Genomic DNA, 17,147 nt, shown 5'->3' with positions numbered 1-17,147 from the left:
GTCAAAAAAAGGAGAAAAGATTCATACTAAAGAGAACAGCCAAATAAAAGATGATTGAAATATATAGGCCTATATAAAAGTGAAAAACAAACTACAGTAAATAAAAATCTTAATGATAACATGGGTAAAAATATGTTTTAAAGATATTGTTTCAATTCTTATTATGCCTCACATATGATTAATAAACCCCTAATTTTGATCTATAAATTAATATTTAGTCAAAATGATAATCTGTCTGATATTTATATGTACAAAAAGACTAATAGAGATCTTGACTTCAGTTTAAACTACCAGCTCACAAACATAGGCCACTTGATCTCATAGTTGTGACATTTGAAAGTCAAATGTTTTATCATCTCATTAATGTAACTTTAATCTAGGTAAATTCTCGTTTATTTTATACAAATATTTCTTTTGATGGTTGCCATTCCTGAACTGCAAACAACCCTCTGTAGTGAGGGAGTGGACGGCTGCAGGTCAAACAGAGCACACAGCTGGAACAACTGTCCTCCATACAGGACGTCCTCTCTCATTTCAAATGAACGCCGGCCACGCGTTTTCAAACGGAGCCGCGGCTGCGCATGCGCCGGGCTGTGACGTGTCGACAAAGTGTCAAACAGAGGGATGTGAAAATGATCGGAAACTGTGGATAAACTTAGCTGCCGAGCTGTTGAACGGTGTCCCCGCTGCGGCAGACCGGACCACACACCGACAGGACTTCACTCACAGCCCCGGCTCGCTCCTCGTCGGCTCGGTTGAGGAAAATCGATCTTCACTTTTGAATCCGCGACATTGACCGTCGAGCTAACTTAATTAGCGACAGTTGAGCTAACCGGGAGTCGGTAAAACTAACCCAAACAATAGCTCGGTCGCCGGCGGAGCTCACCGTGACATGTAACTGATGTGAGGCGGGCAGCTGTTAGCAGGACACCTAGCTTAGTTTTATCGTCGGTCTCTCGTTTCTTTTCTTTTCTTTTTGTTTTACTCGGTGTTCGCCTCGGTGCCCGGGCCGGGCTCTGGCAGCAGGAGTCATACCGACGGCAGAGGAAGATGTCTCGGAGGCGGCTGGACAGTCGCAGCGGACTCTCCGCGGGGCTGCTCGGGGAGAGCCAGACCCCGATCAGCACGGAGCCCATGGAGGCTGTGTATGACATCACCGGAGAGCTGGGCAGGTGAGGGCTGTTCAAGAGACACACTGGGATGGTGAGGGTCTCCTATCTGTCTGTCTGCTGGAGGCTCACTGTGTTCACTCAGAAGATATACATTAATGTCAATATGAACCTTTTTTTAGTTATAGTGTAAACAGTGCACTGTAGAAAATAGTGTCAGTAGATATGTTACTATGAACTTTTTTTTGTTATAGTGTTAACAGTGCAGTGTAGGAAATAGGGTAGATAAGTATACATTTGTAATGTTAATATGAACTTTTATAGTGTAAACAGTGCAGTGTAGAAAATAGTGTCAGTAGATATGTTACTATGAACTTTTTTTTGTTATAGTGTAAACAGTGCAGTGTAGGAAATAGTGTAGATAAGTATATACATTTGTAATGTTAATATGAACTTTTATTAGTTGTGGTGTAAACAGTGCAGTGTAGGAAATAGTGCATCACCAGCATGCCTCTTCTGAATGTTCACCAACACTGTCATGAACCCAACCTGACAGCTCATAGGAAAAACTGATGTGCATCAAGGAGTGTGTGCGTGTGTGTCTGTCTCGTGCCTCTCCATGTTCACTTTGTTATGACATGCAACTTAATGAAAGTACAGAGTATACTAACTGTGCTATCATAAAGTATGAGTCATTCAAAACAGGCAGCTGCTCCCTGCTTCCTTACAAATGTGAGGACAGGCTCTTCTTTTAGAAGTGCTGAATGTAAAATGCATAAATATAATAAATAGATTAGATACATGGAATTGTCAGTTCAGTTCAGGTTATTTAGAGTGTAAAATCACCATGGTGGCAACATGGTTTCAATAATGCACTTTAAAAAATAATCTGTTAAAATAAGGGAGAAAGTAGACGAGCCAAATAAGTTAAAGAACAACAGACAAGGTTATAACAACTAGAAACCCAAATTGCACCAAAAGACTGGGTATAAAAGGTGTGTTTTAAGAAGTGTTCAGGTTGTACAGAACAAGCATTTTAAAGCGTCTTATATCGTCTTATCAGCTTGTAACAAACGTCACAAAAGCTACTAGAAGTCATGATTAAAAAACTAAACAACCAGCTTATAGCTCATTAACTACAGCAGAGGCTGTGTTAAAACATGCGGTTATTGACTGTACAGACATGGACTGAACGTTAGCATGCAATGTGTCGTTACATATTTACAAATGAGGGTCAGTTTCTGTTGCTTTACCAAGAGCAAATATAGAGAGTGACTGAACTACATGACACCATCACCGCAGAACCAGAGGACATTACAGGACAACAGAAACATTTAGAGGAAGTCCAGGGAATCACCTTGTTTATAAAAGACTCATGTGTCCTTTATGTGAATGTATTTGAGTCTTATTGTGTATCGTTTTCTCTATTTCCCTAACTCTGGACATGAAACCACTGCGCCACTGTTGTGCATTTTGGATTCTAGCCCCGTAAAGCTTGAGCCGGTGTAAACGTGTGTGAGATCCTCGCTGTGCCAGGGACCCGACCCTGCCGGTGCTTACAGTACAGTAGACCTTTGTCGCGTGTTTGGCACCGTGTGTGCGACCCATGGCAACCGCCAATGGTCGATGATCACATTGACAAAGATCCCTGAGGTGTGTTTGAAGTAATGCGTCATACAAGCGCGTACCGCTTTCAAAACCCCGAGGAAGGAAACGAGCACATGTGCAAACCAGACTTTAGAAAGAAGAAATGACACAGACCACTTCTGTGTGTGTGTGAAAAGGGAAGTTCTGGGGTGGAATATTTTTAAGAACGTGATAAGGGCAACACTGGTACACTGAAAAAACAATCTCTATCCACTTCTGCTGCCATTTAACCCTTTGATCTACAACACATGCGCACCCCTTCTAATGCACAACATGGGTCTAAAATGACCAGCATTCATTTTCCATGTGAATTCATGCTGGGTGAGTGTTTATCTGCTGTATCTTTTAAAATCAGTTTATTTTATGATTGAATCTTCCAAGTATTATTTGAATATCTTGTTTTTAATTAGTACAGGGTAGTATTTCCATTTTTACTTTCTTATTTTATGAACAAACAAGCAAAAAGTCTCAGAGTGAACCAGTTAGCTAGCTAGCTGTTGACATTTCTACATTCTGCTGTAGCCTATTAGTTAACTACAGTAGAACATGTCAACAGCTAGCTAGCCAGGTAACTGTTGACATGTTCTACTGTTGTCGTTAACAGTTAGCTAGCTAACATTTTGGTTCACAAAATAAGACAAGAAAAATGGAAATAATGACCTCACTAATAAAAAAACAAGTAATAAATAGATTGAGGAATACCTGAAATACTATGTGATGAAATAATATTTTTCCGGGTCACTTTAGACCCATGTTGTGCATCAAAGGGTTAATTAATAAAGGATGTGATTCGCAGCTGAGGTACAACAACATCATAATCAATTGTGACCTCTACGTGTGGACTCTGTTAGATAAAACGTTATCTATAATTATTTATACAACATGTTTATCTGTCACCTTATTTGTATGTGTTCCTGGACAGATGTTGAGAGTTAGATTACTGTGGGTTCACCCGGACGGGCCGACAACCAGTTCTACAACATGAAGACGTGTTTACATGTAAACAGGAGTCCGATTCAGTCTAAACAAACAGTGGTTTCTGTTGCTGTGGAAGAGCTTTGTCCAGAGGAAATAACCCAGATGATGTCATCCGTTATCTCAACTCCACTTTATATAGCACCTTTCTACACTCACATGCACAAAACAAGATATGAAGATTAAAAATTTACAGCAATAAAGCAGTAAAGTAATGGATAAACACTCACAATGCTAAAAGTCAATCTGATATCAGGAAGTTTGAGGTCGTTTTAAAACTTAATAAACTTTAAACCCAGTTCTAAACAGCTCAGCTCAGTCGGTCTGGGCAGCGTCGTGGCTGCAGTCTGTAAATCTTCTACAGAAAGCAGAAGTTATCAACAGGAGACGTGAAGCTGGACGGGTTTTGAACATTTTCTGGCAATGCGGTGTAAGTTTCATTATGGGATTTAAAAGATCCAGCAGCAGTTTTGGAGTTTGGCTCATGTCAGAGACTGTGCATCAGAATATTCTGGCCTCTGTGGATTGGTTTTGTCTCTGCTCTCTTATTGGAGGATTTCAATCATTGGGTTTTACTACTTTAATAAATATAAAACAAAAAGACAAGAATAATGAAAAGTGAAATCACATGATGTCACCAAATGCTTAAGATTCTAAAGTGATGAGGAGCCCAAAACAGAAACTTAGAAACAAGTCACATGACATTAACATGTAACAGCAGATTCCTCCCCACACTTTAATCAGCTTCCAAACATTCAACACGTCAGACACTTTTTTTTTTTCGTATTGAATGTTATAAGTGGATGAACATGTGACTAGGTGGTGCTGCAGGAGTCAGATCGTCAGCACCATTGTTCTATTCTTACAGAAAAGTCCTTCTGGGTCTCCGACCTTGACAGTCACTGCTCTTGGTGCTTGTAAAGCAGTTATTTTTGGATTAGTTTTTTTTTCTTCTTTCATTGCAAGGCTTTGTAGGGAAATTACATAAGTACCAGCTGATGGCCAAAGTTTTGTAATAAGGGGAGTGTAGATCCGCTTCTCACCAGTTTAACATTTTGTGGCACATGTTTTCTATGCTAACCTACAGTAAGCAGCCAGAGAACATGCACTCAAATGTGCCATGAACACTGTGTCCACTCCAATCCAACTTTATTTGTTGAACACTTTAAAGCATCCACAGTGGTGGAGTGCTGCACAGAATAACGAATAAAAAGCATCAGAAATAAAAGACATACCAGCTCATATAAGGCATAAAATTACATGTTAATACAAATAAAATAAAAGACATGCAACATGGGTAAAAATAATCGGTCTGTTTCTGTGTAGCTGCTATATTCCTACTCAGGTTCATCATCGTGATGAACTATGATCCTGAAACCCAGCAGGCACAGGCAGTGGACACGTATCTCCTCTCAGTCTTGATCATCATGAACAATTACCCTGTGACCTAGAAATGTGAACACCAGGACTGTAGAGCAGCACGCTGGCATCAGATAACCTGCAGATGCCTGTTATCAAGTACCAGTTTTGTATGGCACCGTTGTCCCCATGCAGAGTTCATTTCCTTATGGTCAGGGAGGTTAGAATATTAAAGGTCCCTTATTAAAGGGATAGTTCAACATTTCGGCAAATTTGCCAATTGCCATAATCCCTATTGTCATAGTGGTAGGTTCATTACCTTTAATTATCGGTGCATGCTGTTTTGAGATCTGCGGGGCAGAGACGCAAGCTGCTCAGTGAACACAATGCAGGTGAATGGTACAGGTCCACTGTCCCTAAAAACTCATCAAATACACAATCCAACAACTATAAAATGTTGAACTAACCCTTTAAGGACAGAAATGAACAGTGCTAACCAGACAACAGCAGATGATGTAACATGCTTGAACATATTGCCTTGCCTCACTTTGTGTCTCTCAGGGGGAAGTTTGCGGTGGTGAAGCGCTGTGTGGAGAAGGTCTCAGGAAAAGTGTTTGCTGCTAAGTTCCTACGGAAACGGAGGAGGGGCCGGGACTGCCGGGCCGAGGTCATCCACGAGATGGCCGTCCTGGAGGCGGCTCGGAACAACGCCCGAGTGGTCAACCTGCACGCCGCCTACGAGACAGATCACGACATCTGCTTAGTGCTGGAATAGTGAGTAAACGGCAACAACCATCAATGTGTCTTTCTAATTATTTCTGTTTTAATATGAGTTTGTCTGAGCGCTCTAACACTGTTAAAGGGATAGTTCAACATTTTGGCAAATTGGCCCATTGCCATAATCCCTATAGTCATAGCAGTAGGTTCGTTACCTTTAACTGTTGGTGCAAGCTATTTTTAGAAAGGCAGAGCAGAGCTGTGAGCTGCTCAGAGCTACACTACAGATGCTAATGGGATTTATTGGTTTTCTTCATCAAACTCAACAAATACACAATCCAACAACTCCAAAACGCTCTGGTGGACAAGTTGTGACCTCCACATTCACCACGCTATGAGATAATAACAGAACGTTACGAGACAGAGTTATTTTCGAGGTAAATTCACGCAAAACTGCTGATGCGCGTTCCCATCTGGGGCAGTTTTTCAGCAAGCACTCTCTGTATTTACCTCAAAAACAGCTCAGTCTCGTTACGTTCCGTGCCAAATGCCAAAATGTTGAACTATCCCTTTAACACAACCACAAACAAGCAGCACAGTCCAGTAAAATGCCTTTTTTACGGGCAAAGTCCTGTTGATCCAGCCGGCGCTGCTACATTATCTGCTTTTTTTAATATAAAGCCAGCAGCTCTTTCTCCCTAATATTTGTTCACTGACTCAAAGGCCCAGTGTGTTGTATGAATTCACTGAACACCCTGAGGTGACACCCAGCAGATGACGTGGCTGCACGTATTCTCTCTGAGGCATCATCATCATCATCATCATCATCATCAAAACATCCTGACCTCTGGGCCATTTGTGTTATATCATGTTTTTCCTTGTCTGACATATCGTTCATCTTGCATCTCTGTGTCATCAGAACAGAAAGTAGATGTGAGACATATAAGTAAAGTAAACACCGCGTTCGTCCTGAGGTGAATTGCTGCTGTGTTTTCGGTTTAATCCTGAGAGCCAAGACGCTGCAGACGCAGGCTTGCAGAGAAATATCAAATTATAAACTTGAATAACTTGAAGTGTAATTAAATCTGATCCAGGCTCAGTTTTTAGGGATTGCCTTTCTCTGTGTCTTCGGCCGGCACTCCCACCTCCTAACTACCGTCACCGTTGCTCATCAACATGTTGCCAGGACATGCAGGATCAAACTGATCTCCCTGCAGCTCTAGGTTTTGCCACTTGAACCACCGAAGCCGCCCTCTGCTTTCTATTTCTACGTCCAAAGTCCACCGCGTCCGCACGGCATCAGATGTCAGTAAATTGCCTGGTGTGTTGGTGACCTTTTTTTGAACCTGCCCTGTGTGTTAGTATGTGTGTGTATGTGTGTGTTTGTGTCAGTGTACTTACAATGTGCTTGTGTTTTCTCTCTTTGCCCAGCGCGGCGGGTGGAGAGATATTTGACCACTGTGTGCCGGATGAGCTGCTGCCAGAGGCCCAGATCACCCGTCTGATCAGGCAGACGCTGGAGGGAGTCCACTACCTCCACCAGAGCAACCTGGTGCACTTAGACCTGAAGGTTCATACACACACACACACACACAAGAGAGAGTGAGAGAATCACATGCATGGCTGTAGCCGGAGACTCAAGGATCTATTTTTACGTGTTTACACATTTAAGTGCTCGGCTGTGTTTATTTCCTTTTTTTAGCTCCGTTGCTCTCAAAACCCCAGTTTCCTATTTCCATGACACAGTTAAGACCAGAACCAGGATTATAGGTGGGAATGGCGCGTTAGCCCGGGGCGAAGAGAGGGAGCTCAACAGCACACACTGCATCGCTGACACCAGACTGAGATACAGAGGCCTTGCACTGCCTCAAGAGCTGCTGGCTCCCTGTTTTTTTTTTTTAAGGGACATTGTGTAACTTCTCCTGTTATCTATTCACGAAAAATCGATTATTTATTTTGTTCAGAAGTCTGTTTTTCATTAATCAGTAATTCCCCCCATCAACAAAGTGAAGTGTTCCTTTCAGCTCTGAATTAGCCGTTCATATCATTCATATCTACATGGAGCGGGTAAGCTCGGTGCTGGCCGCCATGTGGTGTCTCCATGTTTTTACGTTCAGTGGCAGCGTGACGGTAGGAAACCACGGAAACTCAGCGGAGACACCGGAGCTGTCGGCTCAGGTCGAGGTGGCGTCTGTGAAAAGTCACCGCGGTAACGCAGTGAGGAGGAATGGAGCGTTACACTGATGCTGCATTCACCTGCAGTCGGGCAGACGGCCGTCGGTAACAAACCAGATGTCATTTTAGTCACAGAAGTCCAGAGAAAGCCGGTGAAACGTGCGTCAGGTAAACAATACCACATCGCCATGACAACATATTGTCACGTGTATTGTTTTGCCTCGTGCTGACGGACCACTTGTTTACATAGAGGCTTGTTTATGCCGTTACGTGCAGCGGCTGTCGTCCGTCTGCCGTCTGCCCAATTTCACGTGAATGCAGCATGAAAAATACGATTGAATTGCGTGTACTGTAACAGTGAGACCCTGCGTGTCAGATACTTCACTCAGTGTATCACATTGTGTGATGTTGTGCTCCATGACATCACTGAGTTGTACTGTAACTGTAAAGGCTGAGGAGTGTGCTTTGTTTCAGTTTGAAGTGCAGCCTCTGTGCTTGTAGTGTAGTGCTCTGCACGCTGCTGTACTCGTCTTTGTCAACACGCCCGATGCGCTCGGCGCGACTAGTGCGAACATGGAAGTACCCCAAACTGCAGCCACAGATGTACAGTAGACGCCCGTGGCCGCTCCCCGATTGGTTCCCGTCAGCCTGGGCCAAAGGCGGCGACAGCTACACGGACAGTGCATTACAAGTGTGACTGACCTCGTCACAGCTGTTGTTGTGCCTTTTAAAAGGACAGTTTGTGTTATTTGTGGTGAGGTTGTGTGAGGTGGTCATGAAGCCTCCTCTCACCTCACTTAATTCTGCCTCTTATCACCACAACTGTCCCTTGTTTGTAGCGTTTTCTGCAAGTCATCAACTGTAGACCATCTACTTCCTGTTTACACCAGCATGTGCACACCCAGTGTTGTTGTGAAAGGTTTTATGTTTTCAGGTGTTTTCAGTATGCACATAGTGTGTGTGATACAGAGCTGTGTATGGACAGAGTCGTAGATACAGACAACCCTGACTCTACAAAACAAACATACACTGAGAGTACTGTATGTTCTCAACCTCTCATAGAGAACGATGCAAACGTTTAATACCAGTGTTTATACAGTGTGACACGGTCCATATATTTTCAGTTCTTGAACAAATAAAGCTGTTAGAAGCCCTGACAGGAAGGTCAACACCCCTCCCTCCCTCCCTCCCTCTCTCGGAGTTACATTCAAAGAGAAGTTGAGAAACAGTTCTGATTTGAGTAATAAGTTTGTTCCCAAGTTAAAAGCACCTCTTATCTCAGCACCATTTCTGTTTTTCAAGCGACGTTCACCGTGTTTCCTCTATGTGTGTTTTTTTTCTCCCCTCAGCCACAGAATATCCTCCTAACCAACCTGACTCCTCCAGGAGACATAAAGATCGTAGACTTTGGCCTGGCACGTAGACTGGGTGCGGTTGGGGAGCTGCGGGAGATTCTTGGCACACCTGAGTATGTGGGTAAGGTGAAGTTTGTAAAAACACGCTTTGATCGCTCAAAGACATGTACGGCGGAGAAAACCGCCAGAGTAGAAACCTGTCTTATGGTATGATAATAGAGTCTCAGCACATTAAGTTTACAAATGAAGTGGTTCAGGCTTATTCAGAAATCATTTTCTTCAATTAGCATGAATTCCAGTACAGGAGGGGTTGTGTGTTTTTAGTTTTTCCCTCCTTACAGCTCCTGTGGTCTTGTCATGCAAGAAAAACTCGCTTTGATCCAGTTACATAAATCTCAAGGAACTCTTTTCTCTGCCTGCACCGTCAAGAGTTTCATTTGTTTTTCCATTAGAACTGTGAAACAGAAACCAGTTTGTGAGGACACCACACAAATATGTAACTTTACTAGTGGTGAATCATGAAAAGCCAAACAACACAGGACAGGAACAGAAATGATCCTGGACAAAAAAGACTTTACTGGAATTTTAATGATGTGATTTTTTTCCCTCTCATTCAGCTCCAGAGATCCTGAATTATGAACCAATCACGACAGCCACCGACCTGTGGTGAGTTGGTGTGTGTGCTGAGCAGCTGTTCACCGTTTGAAGGAGAAATGTGTATCATGGGTGATTTGTTCCTTAAGACCCAACATCAGTCCAGCTGCACCACAAAGTGTGAGAGGCTCACGCAAATTGGCCCATTGCCATAATCCCTATAGTTTTATGAGTAGGTTCGTTACCTTTAATTGTTGGTGCAAGCTATTTTTAGAACGGCGGAGCAGAGCCGCAAACTGCTCTAGAATTTCTTGGTTTCCCTCATCAAACTCATCAAATACACAAACCAACAACTCCAAAACGCTCTCGTGGACAAGTTGTGACCTGCACATTCACCACGCTATGAGATAATAACGGAACGTTACGAGACAGAGTTGTTTTAGAGGTAAATTCATACAAAACCGCTGATGCGCGTCAGGAGCAGTTTTTCGGTCAAAGCAGTCTCTGAATTTACCTCTAAAACAACTACGCTATCTCATAGTGTGGTGAATGTGCAGGTCACAACTTGTTCACCAGAGCGTTTTGGAGTTGTTGGATTGTGTATTTGATGAGTTTGATGGGAAACCAAGAAATTCCATGAGCCTCCGTAGCATAGCTCTGAGCAGCTCGCAGCTCTGCTCCGCTGTTCTAAAAATAGCTTGCACTGACAATTAAAGGTAACGATGACTATAGGGATTATGGAAATGGGCCAATTTGCCAAAGTGTTGAACTATCCCTTTAAGCTGCAGTGTAAATCCACCGACCGCAGCAGCTCTGCAACACTTCATATTTCTTCTCTTCTTTCTGCTTCTCACTTCCCTGGTGGCTAAAGTTATTAAAATAGAAGCTTCAATTTTCTCCTTTTGTGTATTTGGATGTTTTAAATTTCCATGAGCCTCTCGGCCCACTGCCGCTCCAGCCCCCGTGTTTTGACCCTGTCCTTCATGCGTGTTTCCGTCCCTCAGGAGCGTGGGCGTAATAGCCTACATGCTGGTGACGGGTGAGTCTCCGTTCGCCGGGGACGACAAGCAGGAGACGTACCTGAACGTGTCACAGGTCAACGTGGACTACAGCAGGGACACCTTCTCCAGGGTGTCGGAGCTGGCCGTGGACTTCATCCGCAAGCTGCTGGTCAAAGCTCCAGAGTGAGTAGAGACAGAGACTGTGAACACACAGATGAGCGACGTCTCTCCATGAGGAGACGACCGACACGCAGTGTTTTATTATATTATATTTACGTTGCACTGGAGCGTTAAGGATCCTCACACATCAGCATGTGCAGCACCCAGAGCAAATGAAGCACTAGTCTTTTTTTTTTTTTATCATAACACATGAATACACACTGAGAATTAATTCATTAGCAAGTAATCACCTCTGTTGATGATGATGATGATTTTCCCGTGTCCCTGTGTGGAAGAGGAAACTCTCTCCTGATGAACAGAGAACCAGCACAAAAGTCATTCTTGTGATTTTCTGGAAGTTGTACAGCAACCAGTGAGGAGCTTTATTTGAGATAGGATTTAGATAAAATTGCCTCTCAAATAACTTGTTAATTAATCTATTAAAGCTATAGTTAAAAATTTTGGCAAATTGGCCCATTGCCATAATCCCTATAGTTTTATGAGTAGGTTTGTTACCTTTAATTGTCAGTGCAAGCTATTTTTAGAACGGCGGAGCAGAGCCGCGAGCTGCTCAGAGCTACGCTACAGAGGCTAATGGGATTTTTTGGTTTCCCTCATCAAACTCATCAAATACACAATCCAACAACTCCACAACGCTCTGGTGGACAAGTTGTGACCTGCACATTCACCACGCTATGAAATAATAACGGAATGTTACGAGACAGAGTTGTTTTCGAGGTAAATGCAGAGACTGCTTGCCAAAAAACTGTCACTGAAGGCAACGCACATCAGCGGTTTTGCATGAATCTTCCTCAAAAACAACTCTGTCTCATAACGTTCCGTTATTATCTCATAGTGTGGTGAATGTGCAGGTCACAACTTGTCAATGAGTTTGATGAGAGAAACCAAGAAATCCCATTAGCCTCCGTAGTGTAGCTCTGAGCAGCTCGCGACTCTGCTCCGCCGTTCTAAAAATAGCTTGCACCGACAATTAAAGGTAACAAACCTACTCCTAAGACTAAAGGGATTATGGCAATGGGCCAATTTACTAAAAATGTTGAACTATCCCTTTAATTAGTCAGCGGTAGACTGAGCAATAACTGGAGTTTTTCAGACTCTGCTGCAGACTCCGACCCTCACTTCTGTTGAGTAGAAGCACCTTTCTGCTGAGAACACACATATAATAACAATATAATTATATTACACCCCCTCCTCCAGGGATAATATTGTACATCACAACATTTTTTTCTAGACTGTATAGCGATATTGGATTTTTTAATATAATCACTGGAAAGCATCACAGTCTGGCTACAGCCTCTCAGACACTAAGATTAGCTTTTCTTCTGTGTCACACAGGAATCAACTCGATCAAGATTCACAAGGATTCGATTCAATATTGATTCATTTAGAGATATTTGTTTTAACACCAATTTTGCTTGGTTATGAAAGAGATTTTCACAGAACTAATGCTGTACTGCAGATTGTACAAAGATGAAACTCTCTGACCTGATGAATTATTGAAAATATTAATATTTACATGAAAAACCCTAAAGCAGTTGCACATCTATTTAACATGACACACTATACAAGTAAACGGTGCAACTCTTCAGTACAGCCGTGGGTGATACAGTAATTCAAATACTGCAATCTATGTGTACATTTAAAGGGATAGTTCAACATTTTTCAAATGCACAATCCAACAGCGCCAAAAGGCTCTATGGAGGAGTAAGACCTGCACATTCACCACACTATGAAATAATGATGTATATATGAAGCAAATACTCAGAACTACTTGAGTTTTTTTTTAAATCACACCGCCCAGCAGCCGTGTCTGGAATGTAGTTCCGGCTTAGCATTTGCCTCAAAAACAACTCTGTCTTGTAATGTTACACTATTATTTCATAGCGTGTTGAATGTGCAGGTCACAACTTGTCCACCAGAGCATTTTGGAGTTGTTGGATTGTGTATTTGATGAGTTTGATGAGGGAAACCAAGAAATCCCATTAACCTCTGTAGCGTAGCTCTGAGCAGCTCGCGGCTCTGCTCCGCCGTTCTAAAAATAGCTTGCACCGACAATTAAAGGTAACAAACCTACTGCTATGATTATAGGGATTGTGGCAATGGACCAATTTGCCAAAATGTTGAACTATCCCTTTAAGAAGTGAATGGAAATGTACATATTCACAAAGATCTCTAACAGACAAGAAGACATTAAACAGACATTAAAAGATCGATCAATGGATTTTATGAATCAATATCGGATCTTTTAAATGAAAATTGATATGAATCTTTTAGTATACAATGTATACATCACCTTAGGATCTATCAGTCAATTAAATGAACCCATTTATGGATGAACATAAACAGTCACCAGCTCTTCTTCTAATGTTCTCTGTTGTGACCACAGGGACCGGCCCAGTGCTGCAGAGTGCATGAGCCATCCCTGGCTGTGGCAGCTGTGTCTGAGCCCCGACCCCGCCACCGCACGCACCGGCCGCGAAAGGAGCTGCGGCAGCAAGTGGGCGGCCCCGCCCGAAGACCCCGAGGACAAGGAGAACATCCAGGAGTCCCCGCACTCTCACGCGAAAAGGTTTCGATTCGGCGAGGAGACCTCCGCCCCCGGAGACGGTGACTTTTGAGAGTGTAAAATGGTTCTAAAAAAAAAAAAAAAAAGACGGGGGGTGGGGAGGAACCGAAGGCCGCGGCTCTTCGCTTCTTCCTCTGAGCTTTTTAATGTCTTTTTTCTAAAGCCTCCACAAAACCAGCTGTCTGCTGCCACCACTCAGAGCACTTAGCTTGTGTTTCTGTTCCACTAATCTGCGAAGAGCGACCAGTCAGACCAAAGATAACCAGCTACGTTTGGAGATCCACCACTGATCCATCTCTGTTTAAAAAAAGGTGTGAAAAATGTCTAATTAATGCTGCGTGTTTAACCTAAAGTATTTAATTCCGTTGGATGTATGAAATCCTTGGTGTTGTCAGGGGCTGTGTGCAGCTGTCCCTGTACTGATGAAGGCTAGCCCACTGTTTCTAGGGAACTCTATGCAATACCTGTCTTATCTGTCAAAAGAAGCCTACACACGCATCACACTCTGCCTTAAGACGAGAAGTGAAGTGTCCATCGTCACCGCGCTTCAGCAGAAACCTGATGTCTTGATAAGCGCCGCTGCAATGAGGAAGTGTGTTTGTGTCCTTATTTGCATGTGGATGAGAGCCGGGCACAGCTGGACAGCGGCATCATGGGAAAATAGTCTCTTTTTTTTTTTTTTGCAGCTGTGTGTCTGGGAATGTTTCATCTCACCACTGTAGCGTTTTTAGTGAGACCTGGCCGCTCTCTGCCCGAGCTCCGTCTCTTCCTACCTGCAACTGCACTTGTACTTGAAAAACCAACCAGCAGACGGACACGATCGCTCGCTATCACATTCCTTACACTTCGCCTTGAGTCCCACGGTGTCACACTTTCATTTTCTCCATGTCAGCTATAGATCGAGGGTTTAAATTTAGCTCAGGGTTTTTTTTTTAGATGAAGCTCCTTTTTAATAAGAGGAACCACAGCGTGGTCCCCGTCCTCAGACCTGACAGGCTCTGTGTGTACAGTCTTGTACTTGGGTTATTGTTATTGTACAGTATATATATAAAAGGAGGGTTTAAAGTGAGCAACAAATCACGGTACTCATTGAATTCCTGTTCATCCTTCCACAGTGAGACAGGAATGTCGACCCGTAACGGCTCAGAGAGCTAATGAGTCACGCCGCGCTTCGTACGCCACACCCGCACTTATTACTCAAATGATTTCCTCACCCCTTCCCCCCCGTTCCTCTTTGTTGGCCGACTGTAGCGCTTACTTCATGAGCACACGTTTTGAGCTGATAAGCAGGAGCTATTTCTGAAAGTTTCGTGTGTCCTCGAGAGGTTCATTGTGTCTCTGAGTCCCTCACCAAAGCCATTCACCTCACTGTTCCCACAGTGTCAGCATTAAAAGCTGCTCGGCTGCTCCTGGGCCCCCGCCGGCCCGGAGTCAACCTGCTCCTGTTGTTTAACATCTCAGGACACGCTGCTCTCTCTCTCTCTCTTTCTCCCTTTTGTTTTGTATTCTTAATGTTATTCTTATAGGCTTATTATTATTTATGTGCTGAACTTATACTTTATATATTTTATGCAAATAATGTGCTCACATGTCCTGTAGTCTAACGGTGGGAGGCCGGTGATCCTGTGTAATCAAGGCGTTTATTTAAAAGAGGATGAGTGATAAACGTTTGAAAAGGATGGAAGTGAGGATTCGTTATAGAAGGTGGTACCAGGAAGTAAAGAGAAAAAAATAAATGAAATAAAGTGAAATGGTTCAGATGAGTCAGAGGGTTTTAGTCAAGAGGAAGATGACACACTTTGATGTGTTTGAGTGAAGCATTCAAATGAAATGTGGGTTATTTCCCAAGATGTGGACCTGTTGGTTTACATTCTGAAGTTGGCTGTTAAAGATATGTTGGCGTGAAAGGCATTCTGGGTGATGATGATAAAAAAAGAAAAGTGGGAAACGATGGTAAAGGTTTTTTTTTAGAAAGAGACAGAACGTGGCGTGACAAGAACCGCCGGTACAATGTGAAATACGAGGTGCTCACTTGTAATTGCCAAATGAGTTCATGTAATGTAATGCAACGCTATTGACTTACAGGATTTTACCATCTTTTGTTCAAGTAAGACTTGAATAAGGGGGGAAAAAACGCTGGCAACTCTGATAGCTCTTAACCTCCAGTGAAACATTCCTCTTTTTGTCGCGAGGTGCCAAACTGAATAAGACCACATTGTGTTTGTTTGTTGTTGTCGCCAGCTGCCACAATGGCCTTTGTGTGTGGGAGATGGGCGTCTTCGGCCACGGCCGTGCTCTCATCTGTATGCTGTCATCCCTGGAAAAAAAACTGGAGCACCACACTGTAAAAAAAATTTAATAAAAAAGATTCTCATCTCACGGAAGTTAGCAGATTTGAGGTTAAGCCGACAGGTACGTCGGCGTGATGCTGTCAGGAGCTTATTAGATTATTGTCTATTTTACTACTGGATAAGGAAAAATAAGCTTAATTCATCTCAAGTTGTGAGTTAAAACTTCTGGATTCTAATACCTCTTCAAACGGGCGACTGTCTTAAAAAAAAAAAGTAATCTCCGTTCAGGCTGAGGTGCCTTAACAAAGGAAGTCCTGAGTTTTTTCCGAGCTCAGCTGTACAGAAACAGAAACAAGCCTTTTCCTGCCGCAGCAGCAGCAGCAGCAGCAGCAGCAGCAGCAGCCTGTTTAAAAACAAGATTCAAGACTTGACGAGTTGAGCGGTGATGTCAGGGATCTCACTTTGCGGGGATGACGAAACGCTTTTTTGGACCAAGCGTCTCGTGTTTGCTGGCATTGTTTATCCTGTCACTTGAACGTGACCTATGCTGTGGTGTTGTGTTTTGTACAGCTATTGTACTGTGTTATTTTCAGCAGCTAGTCACTCGGTGGCCTCAGTCAGTGTGTGTGTGAGTGTGTGAGCGCTCATTGTGTGAACAGGAGGTTGGCTCATCATCCTCCTCCTCTAGAACCGGAGCGCCACTGATGTCACCCAACACTCCTTTCTCTCTTCTCCGGCTGCAGCGAGCCTGAAGGTCACTGTAGACTCGAGTCAAACCAGCCACAAGCACAAGCAAATACATGTTGAAGAGATGTTTGTTTATTTTGCATTTTATATATTTTTTTTAATGTATGAGACTTATGATTGCATCTGAAATGACTTTAAAAAAAAAAGAGAGAGACATAATCTGTATTGTATTCTGATCAACTGCAGGCTAATATGTAGGCATCACAAAGCAAACTGAAAAAGCTCAATAAAAATAGTAGAAAATATCTGATGAGGCGTTCTGTGTCTTTAGTAGAGTCGGTTTTACTTTGCTCTTCCTCCACAGTGCTGCCACCTGCTGAGACTCTGCTCCACCACCTGTGCTACTGTAACAGCCTCCATCATTAACCGTCAATAGAGCAAAGTGATGCTGTGTTAATGTGTGTGATGATTTCAAACACTCTTGTGTTACG

At 43.1% G+C, this 17,147-nt stretch overlaps 1 protein-coding gene across 1 annotated transcript; it reads left to right on the top strand.

Annotated features, from left to right (window-relative positions):
• Positions 1-593: 593 nt before the first annotated feature.
• Positions 594-16,961, top strand: stk17b (serine/threonine kinase 17b (apoptosis-inducing)). The gene is made up of 7 exons (XM_085765887.1): positions 594-1,172; positions 5,652-5,864; positions 7,239-7,377; positions 9,332-9,458; positions 9,955-10,003; positions 10,936-11,115; positions 13,499-16,961. Exons 1-7 carry the CDS (start codon positions 1,051-1,053, stop codon positions 13,728-13,730), a joined length of 1,062 nt encoding a protein of 353 aa, XP_085622013.1. The 5' UTR covers positions 594-1,050; the 3' UTR covers positions 13,731-16,961.
• Positions 16,962-17,147: the final 186 nt, after the last annotated feature.

The sequence above is a fragment of the Trachurus japonicus genome, chromosome 21 (assembly GCF_045865225.1).
Source record: "Trachurus japonicus isolate A0001 chromosome 21, Traja_1.0".
Lineage (NCBI taxonomy): Eukaryota > Metazoa > Chordata > Actinopteri > Carangiformes > Carangidae > Trachurus > Trachurus japonicus.
Note: the sequence above shows the minus strand (reverse complement) of the source record. Positions and strands in the feature narration are given on the sequence as shown.

Excerpts from the sequence above, each read along its gene's own strand:
- stk17b (XM_085765887.1), top strand. The coding sequence starts at position 1,051 with ATGTCTCGGAGGCGGCTGGACAGTCGCAGCGGACTCTCCGCGGGGCTG. Across the intron at positions 7,378-9,331 it reads TGGTGCACTTAGACCTGAAG|CCACAGAATATCCTCCTAAC; the intron begins GTTCATACACAC and ends TTCTCCCCTCAG. Across the intron at positions 11,116-13,498 it reads CTGCTGGTCAAAGCTCCAGA|GGACCGGCCCAGTGCTGCAG; the intron begins GTGAGTAGAGAC and ends TTGTGACCACAG.